The 16,367-nt window shown below is 42.8% G+C and overlaps 1 protein-coding gene across 1 annotated transcript in view; it reads left to right on the top strand.

Annotated features, from left to right (window-relative positions):
* Positions 1 to 16,091, top strand: part of SPAG16 (sperm associated antigen 16) — an 826,137-nt gene extending 810,046 nt beyond the window's left edge. The window contains exons 15-16 of the mRNA XM_088475190.1: positions 11,560 to 11,686; positions 16,065 to 16,091. Coding sequence (XP_088331316.1) covers positions 11,560 to 11,686; positions 16,065 to 16,075 — 138 coding nt within the window. The 3' untranslated portion in view covers positions 16,076 to 16,091. The remainder of the gene's footprint in view (positions 1 to 11,559; positions 11,687 to 16,064) is intronic.
* Positions 16,092 to 16,367: the final 276 nt, after the last annotated feature.

Genomic DNA, 16,367 nt, shown 5'->3' with positions numbered 1-16,367 from the left:
CTGCTCTCCCCCCTTGTTCCAGCCAGCCTTCCCTGCCCTCCCCCCTGTTCCAGCCAGCCTTCCCTGCTCTCCCCCTTGTTCCAGCCAGCCTTCCCTGCTCCCCCCCCTGTTCCAGCCAGCCTTCCCTGCACTGTCCCCCCCCCCGTTCTAGCCAGCCCTCCCTGCCCTTCTGTTCCAGACAGCCTTCCCAGCCAGTCTTCCCTGTCCACCCTCTAGTCCCCTACCTTCTGGCTTTTGAAGTGGATCCTGCTTTATTTTATGTGGTGTGTGTGTAATTATGTGTGTAACCACATCCAAAACTTTGAGAATGTATAAACTGGTTTAAGCACCAATTGATGTCCCCCCTGCCCCCAGTGTAGCTCCACCCACCTCTGCCCTATCCCCCCGGTGGGGATGGGACCCTGCCTATGTTGTGTTGGTACCAGGCCCCACAATTTCTGATGGCAGCCCTGTGCGCGAGACCCGGGGAGCGACGGGCTTTCCATCGCTCCGGGTCTCGCACCAAAGGGGGCGTGCTGTCGATGTTGATTGACAGCACGCCCCCTTTGGTGGGCGTGCCGGGGGCGTGCCTGCCAGACGGAGGCGTTCCCATGGGAACGCCTACCGTCTGAAGCCGACCCCACTGACATCACTAGTGATGTCAGTGGGAGTGATTTTGGCTCTGATAGAGCCAAAATCACTCCAGGGCTTGTGGCAGGGAGACCCTACCGCAGGGTCTCCGTCGCAAGTCCGATGGTCGCGATGGTCAAGACCATCGCGACCATCTTTTTGGCCACTCGCATATGCTGTGGGTGGTCACCCACAGCTATACGAGCGGCCTGGAGGCCGCTCCATTTTCATGAAGGAGGGCCCTGATTCAGAGCGAGCGCTCTGGTCAGAGCGTTCAGCTCTGAATCAGGCCCTTTATTTGTTGATTTTAGTTCTGCTTTTAATACTATTATTCCGGTGTCTTTGGTTTTAAAACTTTTTCAGTTAGGTCTAAATGGGCATACTGTACGTGCAATTTGTTTTTGAATTTTCTGACAGACAGGCTACAAGTGGGTAAGTTAGGGGGGTATGTTTCTGGGGAACTGTTGTTGAAAACTGCTGCCCCCCAGGGGAGTGTTTTGAGCCCACTGTTATATTCCTTATTCACTCATAATTGTGTGTCAGCTTCACAGTCTGCTAAGATTGTGAAGTCTGCAGATGATCTTGCTATTGTGGGTTTGATAGGGAAGGAGGGGGAGGAAGCGTATCGGCACGAGGTGCATAGATTACTTAAATGGAGTAAGGATAATTGTTTAATCCTAAATACGGAAAAAAACTAAGGAAATGGTATTTGATTTTAGGAGGGTGGATTGTGGACCCAAATTGTCGGCAATTATAGACGATATGGTCATTGAGGAGGTGGGTTCCTTTACATTTTTGGGAGTTTATATCTCAAAGGTTCTGACCTGGTCTTTAAACTGCTCATTTGTAAACAAGAAGGCGCAGCAACGCCGTTTTTTTCTACGAAGGCTAAAGGCAGCTTGTCTGAGTACGGAGACGCTCCTAAGTGTTCATCGTTGTATAATAAAGAGTGTCCTGACTTATGGGATTACCACATGGTTTGGAAATCGCTCTGCTGCTGATCGGGGTGCTCTTGAACGTGTGGGAAAGACCGCAAGTAAAATAGTAGGTGTAAAATTGACCAAAATTCAAGTTCTCTATGAGAGTAGAGTACTAAAGCGGACTAGAAGCATCTTAGCTGATTCTAGTCATCCCAATTATACGGTTTTTGAAAGGTTACCATCAAATGTTCGCTTTAGGAGTGTGCGTACGCGTACGAAGCGGTTATGTAACAGTTTTTTCCCAGTAGCTGTCCGTTTGTTAAACTGTCAAAATGCACTGACCTGAGTATTACGGGAATGTTTTGCTGGTTTGTTTTTATATGCCGCAGTGTTTGTAATTAACATTTCGTTGACAATTCAACATGTTTTGTATTTGATGACAATAAAGTGTATTATAATAAATAGTCTCTTCTTTTTTTTTTTTTACATACATTTTTATTAAATATTTTCTTAAACAAAAAAACATCAATAGGAACAAAAGGGGTGGGGGTACAAAAAAAGAAAAAAGGGAGGGAGAAGGAGGGGTAACAATGAACAAATCGAATATCAAGGCACAAATGAAACAAAGGTACAACATACTGTAGGTGTAAATGTACAGAATATAAATGAGAGGGCACATCAGCATGTACTGTATGCAGTAGTAAGAAAACAGGGTATAAGAAAGGAAAAAAAGAAGGAGACTAGAGGACCCGGGTCAGGTCTAACGCTCCGTGGACACAGGGGAGGCATCTGATGGGCTAGTATGTTGAAGGGCACTAACTCCGTCGCGTTCGGTAACATAGAAATGCTATGAGATCAATTTCATAAGAGGAGGGGAGGGCAAAGTAGAGTGTGGAACAGCGAAGGTTTCCATGTCAAAGTTGTACTGGATTTTAGAAATCACTTTAAACAAAGTAGGGGGATTGGGGGATTTCCATAATCGAGCTAAGGCGATTCTAGCTGCTATCAAAAATTGGCCCGTCAAATATCGTTCAGTTTCGGGAATAGAAGGGGACTCCAATTCAACATGACAAGAACCGGATCCAGGTCTACAGCGATCTTAATTACTTTCGATAGTAAATCAAGAACCTCCTCCCATAGTTGTCAAAGTGCTGGACATGTCCAAAAGACATGAAGGAGAGTCGCTTCCTCCGAGCACCTGCGCCAACAGTATTTCCAGCAATTTGACCCCATTTGTGCAATTATGTGGGGTGAGATAGAGTCTATGGGGCAGTTTGAAATGCATCTCAATTAGAGATGAGCGGGTCTGGTTCTCCAAGAACCGGACCCACCCGAACTTTTAGATCCAGACCAAGATCCGAACGCTTCTAGAGGTTTCCCTCGTGACTCGGATTTCAAAACAAGGCAAAACGTCATCCTCCCGTTGTTGGATTCTCATTGGTTTTGGATTATATAAAGGTCCCCACGATCGGTGCCATTTTCACTCCGGCTGTGGAAAGAGAAGCTGTCAGTCACTCTGTGTGTGTGTCCAGTCGGGATCTTGGGCTGAAGGCTGCTGCTGTGTTGTCCGTTAAGGGACTTAGGCTGCAGTATATAAAGGGGGGGTTTCTTCAGTGGGTGCTGTAGCTGCTGTGTCACTTGTCCTATCAATTAACTGTGGCTGCTGCTGTGTTGTTGTCCTGTCCATCAGGCTAGGGCTGCAGTCCATAAAGGGGTGCTGTGTTGTCCAGGGGGTGCTCTGTCAATCAGCAGTGCTCTTCCCCAGTCTTCCCTGTCGGCACTCGGCAGGGGTGCTTTGTTGTCCATAAAGAAGGGGTGCTGTCTGTGTTGTTCATCAAGGGGCTGCTGCCTCATTCAGGGGTGCTCTTTGCCAGTGTAAAAAAAAATAAAAGTGTTTTTTTTTTATGTGTGTGTACGTTAGCAACTTAGCTGCGCTATTATTGTTTGGTGACACTGCCGGCCAGGCCACAGTTTATTGTCCACATATTGTGACACTATAAGTCGTAGCGCAGTGTGTTATTCTTATTCATAAAAAATATTGTGATACTGTAAGTAGTAGCACTGTCTAATATTCAACTTTTAATTTCTTTCCTCAATCATGAATAAATAATTAGTCTACACGCCGACTAAAGACCTCTGCAAAGTGCTAAATAACATGCGTTATATATAAAATATAATGACATCACTGTAAGTGGTAGCGCAGTGTGTTATTCTTTTCGATTCATAAAAAAATCTTGGGACACTAAGTGGCAGCGCAGTGTGTTATTCTTATTCATAAATAATCTTGTGACACTGTAAGTGGCAGTGCAGTGTGTTATTTTTATTCTTATTCATAAAAAAATATTGTGACACTAATACCCCTTTCAGACATACTGAGATTCCCGGGATTTTGGACTGCCTCGGCCAAAATTCCCGGGTCTCATGTCTGTGTGAAAGGCACTTACACGTTCCCGGGTAGCCGCCCCTGCAATCGGGAAATTACCCTGCTTCTGTCTGAATGGTGCTACCCGGGAATTTACTACTCCCGGGCAGCACCAAGCAGCTTTGACATGTAGCTGACAGCGCTGAGCGCTGCTGCTTTGAGCTGACAGCGCAGAGCATCCTATAGGACGCTCAACGCTGCTGCTTTGAGCTGACAGCGCAGAGCGTCCTATAGGACGCTCAGCGCTGCTGCTTTGAGCTGACAGCGCAGAGCGTCCTATAGGACGCTCAGCACTGCTGCTTTGAGCTGACAGCGCAAAGCGTCCTGTAGGACGCTCAGCGCTGCTGCTTTGTTTGAGCTGACAGCACAGAGCGTCTTATAGGACGCTCAGCGCTGCTGCTCACCACCCCCAGCAACGGCCGGCTGTGCCACAGCGGGCTGCCCGCACTCCCGCTGGGGGGTCTCGACCAAATACCCGGGAATTTGCACAGGAGAAATTCCCGGGTCTGAGCAGGAAATTTCCTGGGTTGTATGTCTGAAAGGGGTATAAGTGGTAGCGCAATGTGTTATTCTTATTCATAAATAATCTTGTGACACTGAGTAGCAGCGCAGTGTGTTATTCTTAATAAATAACCTTTTTGTTATAACAACATGCTAAAACTATGGCAGTGCATGCTGGGATGTGTAGTTCCACAGCAGCTGGAGGGCCAAGGTTGAAGACCCCTGCTGTAAGTGGTAGCCCAATGTGTTATTCTTATTCATAAATAATCTTGTGACACTGTAAGTGGCAGTGCAGTGTTATTCTTTTCTTATTCATAAAAAATCTTGTGATACTGTAAGTTGAACCGCAGTGTAATATTCACAATTTTACAATTTAATAACACAAAATTAGCAATAAATAAATGCAACTTTTCACTTCTTTCCACAATCGTGAATAAATTATTAGTCTACACGCCGACTACAAGACCACAACAAAGTGCTAAATAACATGCGTTATATATAAAACATAATGACATCACTGTAAGTGGCAGCGCAGTGTGTTAATCTTTTCTTATTCATAAAAAAATCTTGTGACACTGTTAAGGGGCCTATCCATTAGCAGATGTATTTCTGAGCGATGAAAGACAAAAGATATCCCTTGACAATTCTGGTGGCTGTGCTGAATGATATCTGTCATGTAAATGACAGATTTTGGCGAACGATGAACGATATCGCATGGCATCATTCAGGGAGTGGATTTTGTTCTCTGCAGCGCTCTGTAGCTGCTGCTAATATATTTCGTCGTTTACCACATATAAACTGCACAATATTGCTAATATCGTACAGCTATATGCGATAATCGACTAACATGTTGGAGAGATGATAGATGTGATTTATCGGCCGCGGGAGTGCGCATCTGTCATCGTTCAGGGCCTATCCATTAGCAGATATAATGAACGATTGAACGATATATCGTTCAATCATCCATTTTATCTGCTAATGGATAGGCCCCTTAAGTGGCAGCGCAGTGTGTTATTCCTATTCATAAATAATCTTGTGACACTGTAAGTGGTAGCGCAGTGTATTCTTTTCTTATTCATAAAAAAATCTTGTGACACTAAGTAGTAGCACAGTATGTTCTTATTCTTAAATAATCTTGTGACACTGTAAGTGGCAGCGAAGCGTGTTATTTTCTTATTCATAAAAAAAATATTGACACGCTGCAAGTGGTAGCACAGTGTGTTTTTCTTCTTCATAAATAATCTTGTGACACTGTAAGTGGCAGCGCAGTGTGTTATTCTTTTCTTATTCATAAAAAATCTTGTGACCACAAAGTAGTAGCGCAGTGTGTTATTCTTATTCATATATAATCTTGTGACAGCGCAGTGTGTTATTATTTTCTTATTCATAAAAACATATTGTGACACTAAGTGGCAGCGCAGTATTATTCTTACTCATAAATAATCTTGTGACACTGTAAGTGGCAGCGCAGTGTTTTATTCTTTTCTATTCATTAAAAATATTGTGACACTAAGTGGCAGCGCAGTGTGTTATTCTTATTCATAAATAATCTTGTGACACTGTAAGTGGCAGCGCAGTGTGTTATTTTTTTCTTATTCATAAAAATATCTTGTGACACTGTAAGTTAGGGGTCTTCAACCCTGGCCCTCCAGCTGCTGTGGAACTACACATCCCAGCATGCACTGCCACCTTTTTTATATAACAGCATGCTAAAACTATGGCAGTGCATGCTGGGATGTGTAATTCCTCAGCAGCTGGAGGGCCAAGGTTGAAGACCCCTGCTGTAAGTGGTAGCGCAATGTGTTATTCTTATTCATAAATAATCTTGTGACACTGTAAGTGGCAGTGCAGTGTTATTCTTTTCTTATTCATAAAAAATCTTGTGATACTGTAAGTTGAACCGCAGTGTAATATTCACAATATTGCAATTTAATGACAGAAAATTAGCAATAAATAAATGCAACTTTTCACTTCTTTCCTCAATCGTGAATAAATTATTAGTCTACACGCCGACTACAAGACCACAACAAAGTGCTAAATAACATGCGTTATATATAAAACATAATGACATCACTGTAAGTGGCAGCGCAGTGTGTTATTCTTTTCTTATTCATAAAAAAATCTTATGACACTGTTAAGGGGCCTATTCATTAGCAGATGTATTTCTGAGCGATGAAAGACAAAAGATATCCATTGAAAATTCTGGTGGCTGTGCTGTACGATATCTGTCATGTACATGACAGATTTTGGCAAACGACGAACGATGAACGATATCGCATGACATCATTCAGGGAGTGGATTTTTTTCTCTGCAGCGCTCTGTAGCTGCTGCTAATATCTTTCGTTGTTTACCGCATATAAACTGCACAATATTGCTAATATCATACAGCTATATGCAATAATTGACTAACATGTTGGAGAGATGATAGATGCGATTTATCAGCCGCGCGGAGTGCGCATCTGTCATTGTTCAGGGCCTATCCATTAGCAGATATAATGAATGATTGAACGATATATCGTTCAATCATTAATTTTATCTGCTAATGCATAGGCCCCTTAAGTGGCAGCGCAGTGTGTTATTCTTATTCATAAATAATCTTGTGACACTGTAAGTGGCAGCGTAGTGTGTTATTCTTTTCTTATTCATAAAAAAATATTGTGACACTAAGTGGCAGCGCAGTGTGTTATTCTTATTCATAAATAATCTTGTGACACTGTAGGTCATTCATACCGCAGTGTAATATTTAAAATTGGTACAAATTGACATGTGTGCTGTACCCCACTTCATTTGTGTATGTTGATATGGAGAATGATCAGTTGAGAGGAGAGCAGGAACGACATACTAGGGCTGGAGCTGCTGCCAGTGCCACCATTCATGACGATATTAGTCTGTCTACGTCATCTACTAAATAGTATTCCCAAGGGCATACAGGGCTTAAGTCAGGGCATCTAAAATCAAGAACCAATTTTTTACAGTGGCAAAGAAAAAAACATCAAAGGGAAAGTTAGCTGCAGAAAGACATAACATTGGCAATATGTCTTTCACCACATGAAGTGGCAATAAAAGGCCTTTGCCCTTATTTATGACTGGTGGTTCTGCCTCTTATGATGATGTAAGTACAAGTGAACATGCTGACATAGAAATCGATGTTGCTTCTGTGGAAGTGCACAAGGATGAGCAGGATATTTCTGTGTTGTTGATGGGGATGTTGTTTGTGTAAATCAGGCACCAGTGGAAGAAACAGTTATTGCACATGATAAGGAAAAGACCATTGCCATGCCTGGGCACAAGACAAAAAATCTACTTCTTATGTGTGGAATTATTTTTACCCAAATCTGGACAACAATTGTCAATTGTCAAGCAAGTAGAGGTAGGAACCTTAACCATCTAGGAATCTCCTCCCTGTTACATCATCTGCAGCACATCCATCCAAAAAGTTTTGTGTTTTGTGTTGACTCATCTGCATCGCCAGTGGGTCTTTTGGGAAAGTTTAGTTTTTTCTCGGCAGATGTACTTTCTGGAGAAACTGAAGGAGAAGCCACCACTGCATCAACTTGAGCTGACAATTTGCTTACCAACAGCTCTTTGCATCTCTTCAGATCTGTGTCCGTTGGGAAGAAAGACTCAACGTATGACTTAAACCTTATATCTTAAATCTTGCGTTTCCTCTGTTCAGCTTGTCCACATATCTGTGGTTAAGTGGACAGTGGGTACAATGGCATTTTGGAGGCCACTAATTAAATGTTTTTAATGTCCCTGTACAAGTTGGTAATTGCTTTTCTAGTGAAATGGAATCTTGATGAGATTTGGTAGCAGGGACATAGGACCTCAATTAACTGTCTAAAACCCACTGCATTATTGGCGGATATTGGACACACATTAAATACCAATATAGATGTTATGGAGTCAGTGATCCGCAATGCAACTGGGTGACTGTGGTCATACTTGCTCCCCCTTGCAAAGGATTGTTTAATAGTCAATTATATTTGAAAGTACTACTAGTAGTCTTCCTGATCCCCTTCTGGGATGAAAATCCACTCCCAGCAGCAGCAGCAGGCATAGCGCTCAAGGATTTTTCTGGGGCAAGGACTGATGTGAATGATTTAAATATTTCTTTAAATGCCTCCCCTCCTCCCTCATAAAGTTTCTTCGGAATCAAAAAAATTAAATTAAATTTACTACTAATCAAATCTTTCTTTTTCTGCCTTCAACTACATACATACTCCAACTCCCTCAGGCCTCTTGAAAAATAAAAACATTTGTTTCCTGATGTGCCATGTTGGAAGTTGAACTGCCACTGCTGCTGCACTCTTTGACATGCGATTGCTGAATGGCAAAAATGCCCAGAAATGTTTATGACCACAGACAGTGGGCCTGATTCAGAGCGCTCGCTCTGAATCAGTACCCTCCCTCTCTTTTTTTAGAGCGGCCTCCTGGCCACTCGCATAGCTGTGGGTGACCACCCACAGCTATAGCGAGCGGCCAAAAAGATGGTCGCGATGGTCAAGACCATCGCGACCATCGGGCTTGCGACGAGACTCTTGTGGTAGGGTCTCGTCTGCCGCAAGCCCTGGAGTGCTTTTGGCTCTATCAGAAAAAAAAAGCAAAATTATGTCAGTGGGGCCGGCCCCAGATGGTAGGCGTTCCCATGGGAACGCCTCCGTCTGGGCAGCAACACCCCCGGCGCGCCCACCAAAGGGGGCGTGCTGTCACTCAACATTGACAGCACGCCCCCATTGTAGCGAGACCCATAGCGACGGCTTGCCCGTCGCTATGCGGGTCTCTCGCATGCGCATGACGGAGCTGGCTCCCTCATGCGCGTGCGCACTTGGCCAACATCGACCCGCTTGCGAGCGCTCAGCGCTCGCGAGCGGGTCTGAATCAGGCCCAGTATCTCCTGTATTCCCTTTTAATTTAAAAAAAATATTCTGAACCACCAAGTTGATTTTGTGGGCAAAACATGGGACATATTGTTCACCCATGCTCTCCCTTCGTCCCTCATAAATTTGCTTTGGAATGAAAATTTTTTATTAAATTCACTACCAATCAACCCTTCCTGTCCCTGCCTTCAACTACATACATACCCAACTTCCTCTGGCCTCTTGATTAATGAAAACATATGTATCCTTATGTGCCATGTTGGAAGTTGAACTGCCACATGTTTGTGCTGCCCACTGCTGCCACTTAGCTTAGTCAGTCAGCTAGGTTGGTGCAAATGTTGGGCCTAAACCGGATGAAAACAATATTGTGAGCTGTGAAGTGGTCAAAATTGACTGGAAATTAGTGGAAATTAATGTTATTGAGGTTAATAATACCGTAGGAACAAAAAAGAAACAAATGATGTGATTTTAGCAGTTTTTATCAATTTTTAAAAAAAGAAAATACAGATCCAAAACCCTTCCTGTTCCTGCCTTCAACTACATACATACTCCAACTCCCTCTGGCCTCTTGATTAATGAAAATATATGTTTCCTTATGTGCCATGTTGGAAGTTGAACTGCCACATTTTTGTGCTGCCCACTGCTGCCGCTTAGCTTAGTAAGCCAGCTGGTTTGGTGCAAAACAATACAGATCCAAAACCAAAACACGCAAGGGGTGGTTTTGGCAAAACCAAATCCATATCCAAAACACGAGGAGATACAGATCCAAAACCAAAACACGGGGGTCGGCGCACATCCCTAATCTCAATGTGGTTAGTACATCTAGAGATAGGAAATAGATTGTTGTAACTGCTTTCCCATCGTACAGGGGTGAAAGTGCAGATCAGATACCCAGCGCGTTTCAACAGTTGTCAAAGAGTACAGGTTGTATATGTTGGGCCTGATTCATGCAGCGGATGCAATGGTGATTCCGGACACAGATCGAGAGATTGCTGTCGGGCATGCATATAAGCCGCACTGTATGTGCGCATAGATCGCATTGCGATTACGGATGCACAGAGGAATCCATCATAAAGTGAGTGGCAGGCTGTCAGCGTTTGGGGGTGGTAACAGGGGGGTGGTCATAAAAATGCAGGCGTGTCTGTTTGAATGTTGCTACCTGGGCGTGCATAAATTAGACACTGCAATTGCATACGTAGCATGAGAGCTCTCTGCCTGCGAGGAGACTTGCAGTGCTTGCTGCTGGTCAGGCTTGTTGTAACTGCTGTGTGACAGCCGATGTGCGTCCATGGTACCGGTGTTTACCCAGAAGAGCGACATTAGGCGGATATGAGAAACCTGCAGTGGGGCGTCTTTATGCCGGCTGAGCTTTGGCAAGCATTAGCATATTTTCATAGGTGCGTTCCGTGCGAAATCGCTGCTGTGATCGCATTAGCGTTCTCTGCTGAATTAGGCCAATTGATACCAAAAGGAGAGCTTAAAGAGTTCACTCAAAGCAGTGCCAGAGGAAGGGATAAAGCTTTAGGCAAGGTACATATGGCACGGAGTCAGTGGGCTGTTTGGAGGTACGGATGATGGGTAGTAGTGGGGAGGCCATAGGTTGACTGGAGTTGGGGAAAAGATAACGGTATTACCGTGGGAGGAGATCATTGAGAGTGAAGATACCCTTTGAGATCCACATGTTGGGACGTAGGTGAGGGAACAGGTAACCCAGCACTTTAAGGGATAAATTCCTAGAGGGCGGACCCCAATCAGCTTGTGGGATAAAAGTAATGTCCCACACTCAGAGGGCATCCGTAATAGTTAAAAGACGAAATTTAGGTAGGGGACAGACCTTGCTCGGGAGCCAGAACAGATCTGCAACAGAAAATCCTGCCAAACAGTGTGGGTCTCATCATTTATAACACCACACTACAATACTTGTTTTGCTGTCCTTTTATTTCATCTCTGTATTTCAAATTTACCATAAAACCACCAGTTCTTTGGTGGCCGCAGAAGCATTATCCTACATGAAATCGCTCGTAGTATGATTAATATGTTTAATTTGTTTATCATAAAAAGATATTTTACTATTCATTAGCTGAACATGTTATTGTACCCATAAAAAATTGCAGATTTGACAGCTGCAGCTTTCTTTCACAGTCTATTTTGTATATTTCATCCATATCAGAATTTGTCGAAAGAAACGTTAAATCTAACAAAGTCCTTGTTCTTATTTTTTTGGCAGGGAGACACCATTGCGTCCTGTGATTCCTATGGTGTTCTAAAGCTCTGGGATGTGAGGAAAGTGTCAGCGATGTTATCGATTGATGCTGGACCTCACCCAGGAAATCAGGTGGCCTTTGATCCGTCAGGTAAATACAAATAGGTAGATTTCTGTGAAATGTGATATTAGGTGCTTAACTACTGGTCTGTCAGATGAACCATCAAATCCCCAGTGTTTGATGTGCAAGTATCGACCCACAGCACAAAGGAACAAAGCATTTACAAGCGGCTCTGCTTCCGGACAGTGACAGATCAAAATGCCTCCTGATTAATATTTAAACAACTGAATGCATTATAAAGGATATGCCACTAGCCAAATTAGCAATGTGTATTTTAAAATAATAACCACAAATAAAATTCAGGCGCTAAAAAGCATATAAAAATATGCAACAATAATTAAAATTTAAGGTAGTTCATTCACTTAGTTGCTGCTCCTACCGAGTACCTCTGGAGTATTCTAAATCCAATATGCAAATAAATTGTTTCAAACAACAAAGAGCGCAATAATTTCTAAAAATTAATTACAATTTAATTATATGCAATAAATACATTTCATTAAAAAACACATAATAGACACAAAAAAACAATATAGAACATACTAAGTATGAATACTCATTGATCCAACATAAAATAAACCATATATATATATATAAAAAAGGAAAAATCCTCCTACAAGTGATGAATAGTTCCAATTAGGAGATATCCTTATAATAAAACATCATAAAGTCCATTAATAAATGACTTGCAGTGTTTTTATATAGCACTGAATTCCGCCTTGCATAAATCTACTGTTGGAAGTAAGTGCAGGTGAGTATCCTTTATATAATGGCAAATTTGGTTGTTGCAGCGATACCACTTCAACCTCCCTCTATTAAAGTCTTTGTTTTATTGACTATCAGCCCCTACTGGGTACAGCGGTATTGTGTTTATTTAATAGGAGGAATATGCTTCTCACTCCAAGATCTTACCGCTCCCAGTTTTCCGCTGTTTGGGCTGGTCAAGCCATCCGGTGAGGGAGGGAGTGCGCTGTTATCAAGGTATGTTGTTGTCCATTCAAAGGATAAATTAAGTGCATAGCAAGCAGGCACAGTCCCCGGTCCTTCCAACAGTGGATTTATGCAAGGCGGAATTCAGTGCTATAGAAAACACTGCAAGTAATTTAGTAATGGACTTTATGATGTTTTACTATAAGGATATCTCCTAATTGGAACTATTCATCACTTGTAGGAGGATTTCCTTATATATATATATATATATATATATATATATGTATTTTTTTGATGTTGGATCAACGAGTATGTATACTTAGTATGTTCTATATTTTTTTGTGTGTCTATTATGTGTTTTTTAATGAAATGTATTTAATGCATATAATTAAAATTGTAATTAATTTTTAGAAATTATTACGCTCTTTGTTGTTTTAAACAATTTATTTGCATATTGTATTTTAAAATAGCTTTTACGCACTCATAAGTACATGTAGCGTGCAGGACAATCTGGTTGCAGAATTGTTGTCTGGTTTTTATATGTACTGTAGCTTGGATCAGAAGGAATACTGGAAACAATTATTTTTCTAAAAAGCCCTTTACTGGCGAAGGTAACGTAAAGCGCGTCTTTATATCGAGCTCACGTGTAAAAGCATAGAATGGCGAAACTTTGAGAGCTGCGAAGCTCCATTCCAGAGATGATCATATGCGCAGGAAACCCATCGGTATGCACCCTGGCATACCATGGCACATTACACTGGCGGAATCAAACCGTGCGACGCATCAGCCGCATGAAAAGGAGATCAGTCTAGGCCATCAGCGGGTTTTATGTATGAGATGCTGTCTTAGATATACTGACCACATCTGTCACGGAAGGATTGCCCTTCATCACAGACGTGTCCGCAAACCACACCGAACACTGGAAAAAGAAACATTATTCTTATAATCATCTGTCAACCTTGACTTTTATTGATGATCGGAGTTCTACCGTATGTAGCAAGAAGAACTGAGGAATGAATACATTATAATACATATAACAGATAATTCTATGTTCTATTCCTCGGACGGGCATGTATGGTGCAATCTGATCACTTGGTCTGCTTGCTGAATGGCCTGATCTGAGAGCAATATTGACAACACGTGCAGCTGGTGAAATGATCTAGCAGTGCACTCAGCAACCAGATTGCACAATGTATCTTTCCGCTGTACCTTACTCAGCCCAGGCTGTGGCTCACAGACATGGCAGTGGCAATCATCGGCCAAGCCGATGCCGGCATAGAATTGCAATGTCTCTGGTATGTGATGGTGCCCACATGGCACAAAGGTAAAATAAAAAATCAGAAGAATCTGCCCGTTTGTGACTAAGTTTCGTGGTTATAATTCAGATATTCAGGCAATGGTGAGCAATATAATCTACTCCTAGGAATATCAGATGAACAATAGATTTTTATCTGATTACTTGTAATGTCCTTTACAAAGGCATGTGAGGTACAGTATATACATACACATACATATACAGTATATATATATATATATATAGTACATATACACTCGCACACACATTCTTGTCACACACACTTACTGTACTTTGCAGCAGCTGCGGCAGGGTTGTAGATAGGGATGGTAGCAAGCACCATGTCATTAGGTCACTCTCCCTAGTGGAAATATGCAGCAATTTGCGGGTCAATTGGGAGGGGCGGAACCAAAATGATGTGGGGGTTATTGACATGGGGCCTGATTCAGACCCACTCGCAAGCGGGTCGATGGCAGGACGGTGCGCACGAAATCACTCGCTCCGGGGCTCGCAAAAAAACGGGGCGGCTGTCGATGTTGATGTTGCAGCTCGCCCCATTTTGTAGGCGGGGAGGGGGGGGTGGCTGACCAAACGGAGGCGTTCCTGAAGGAACGCCTGCCGTCTGTGGGCGGCCCTACTGACATCACTCGTGATGTAAGTAGTGAGCTTCCTGCTCTATTAGAGCAGGAAGCTCACTGGGGCTTGCGCCAGACGAGACCTTACCACAAGGGTCTCGTCGCAAGCCCGATGGTCGCAATAATCACGATCATCACCTGGCCGCTCGCAAAAGTTGTGGGTCACCCACAGCTTAGCGAGCGGCCAGGAGGCCGGGTTTAATAAAAAAAGCGGCCGTCCAGATTCAGAGCGAGCGCTCGTTTTTTGCGAGTGCCTCTGAATCAGGGCCATGCCCACTCTCACATGTGTCAGAGGGGGTTTCTGGGCACTCAGAACCCCCCCTGCGTGCGCCACCAGATTTCATGTGCATTTAGCAGTCTTTGTTATATACATGTCACAGACAGAGATGCCTGAGTATAATGCAATCTCACTGTCAGCAAAGTGACTTCTGCATCTCGCTAATTTGTGACACAATACCACCATATAAAATGAATATTGCATATACAGTACAGTAGTGCTTTCCTTTATTCTGTACACAGGTTTGCACATCATTTATTGTCCACCTTCACCTTAGTCTAATGCAAATCCATGTCATTCCATGTTTCTCTTAAGAATTATTCCTGCTGTCCATCCAGATTGGTCTTTAAACACCACATAAACAGAGACAAATACAGGAAACACAGCCGCCGCGATATACAATTACCCCTCCGTATTTCAGATGGAGAGATTTGGCTTCATGTCACAGACTCAGACTGAAGAGGTTGTAAAATTTGACCCAGCGGTTTGCAGCCAGATACTGGGAACATAAAAGACTCTTGAGGCTTTTTAGAATCATGAAAACAGATTCTTAAGCCTACTGTCTGAAAATCAGGCGCGTTTAGTAGTTATAAATCAGTGTCTGAACCTTATAGGCTTGTGGTGTAACTAACGCCGGAATATTTTTCATGCTCTTGTTTATTGCCTCTGGTAGGTAATGCACTAGGTTTCAATTTCATCATTGCTTAGCGCTGATTAATATCATGCTCCCAATGTCCCCAGCTCGCTGCTGGCTTCACGCACACATGCCGAACACAGTAAAAGAACAAACAACACCATAATAACCCACTGCAAAACAACATGCAGTAAATTGCCGTTCCTCTATTATTATTATTAGACACCGAGCAAGGATGCTATTTCTCTGTCGATCAACCAGAGCATACCTGCTTTGTATGAACGCGGCTTCATCTCACATTTTTTGGAGGCAAACACCCTGTCACTTTTAATAAGAGAACAATCGGTTTATTTCTAGCGACATAAAAAAATATAATTAATTTTCTAACTTTATGTCTGTCCAGGAGACGCGTACATCACAGGAAGACAGGCAGGAGAGATAGAGGGTGCTGGATAACTGCGGCATTATGGGTAGTGTGTGTCATCTAAATGTAAAAGGGTTTCAGAACAGGCCCTGTCCTCCATAGCAGGATCTATGCCTCTGCTGTCCGATTATTGGCTTTCCTCTTTTTTTTTTTTTTCCCACCTCTATAAGCTGTGAATGAAATTACATTTGAATATTTGTTTTAAATTTAATTTCAGATAAACACTGAAAGCACTTATCTCAAGGGCTCACTGGAAAGCTTCACATCCAGAACCAGTCATACACTGTTTGCTGTGTGGATGCTGAACGAAAAATACACATCCATTTAACTGCAGCTTCTATTAAAGGATTACCCTATTTATGAAATCAACCTTCTCAGATTAAAAGTGATGAATATCTTTTCAATTTTCTGTTGGCACCCTGATGCACAATTACATTTAAAATAGCCTGAAAAATACCTCAGGCTCCGACTGACTGAAACTCATTCAGCATTTTAGGAAGAAAACAAGATTTTTCTGAAG

Source organism: Taudactylus pleione, unplaced genomic scaffold, assembly GCF_031769625.1.
Source record: "Taudactylus pleione unplaced genomic scaffold, aTauple2 ptg000164l, whole genome shotgun sequence".
In the NCBI taxonomy this organism is placed as follows: domain Eukaryota; kingdom Metazoa; phylum Chordata; class Amphibia; order Anura; family Myobatrachidae; genus Taudactylus; species Taudactylus pleione.
The sequence above is the reverse complement of the archived record's forward strand: the minus strand, read 5'-3'. Positions and strand labels throughout refer to the sequence as shown.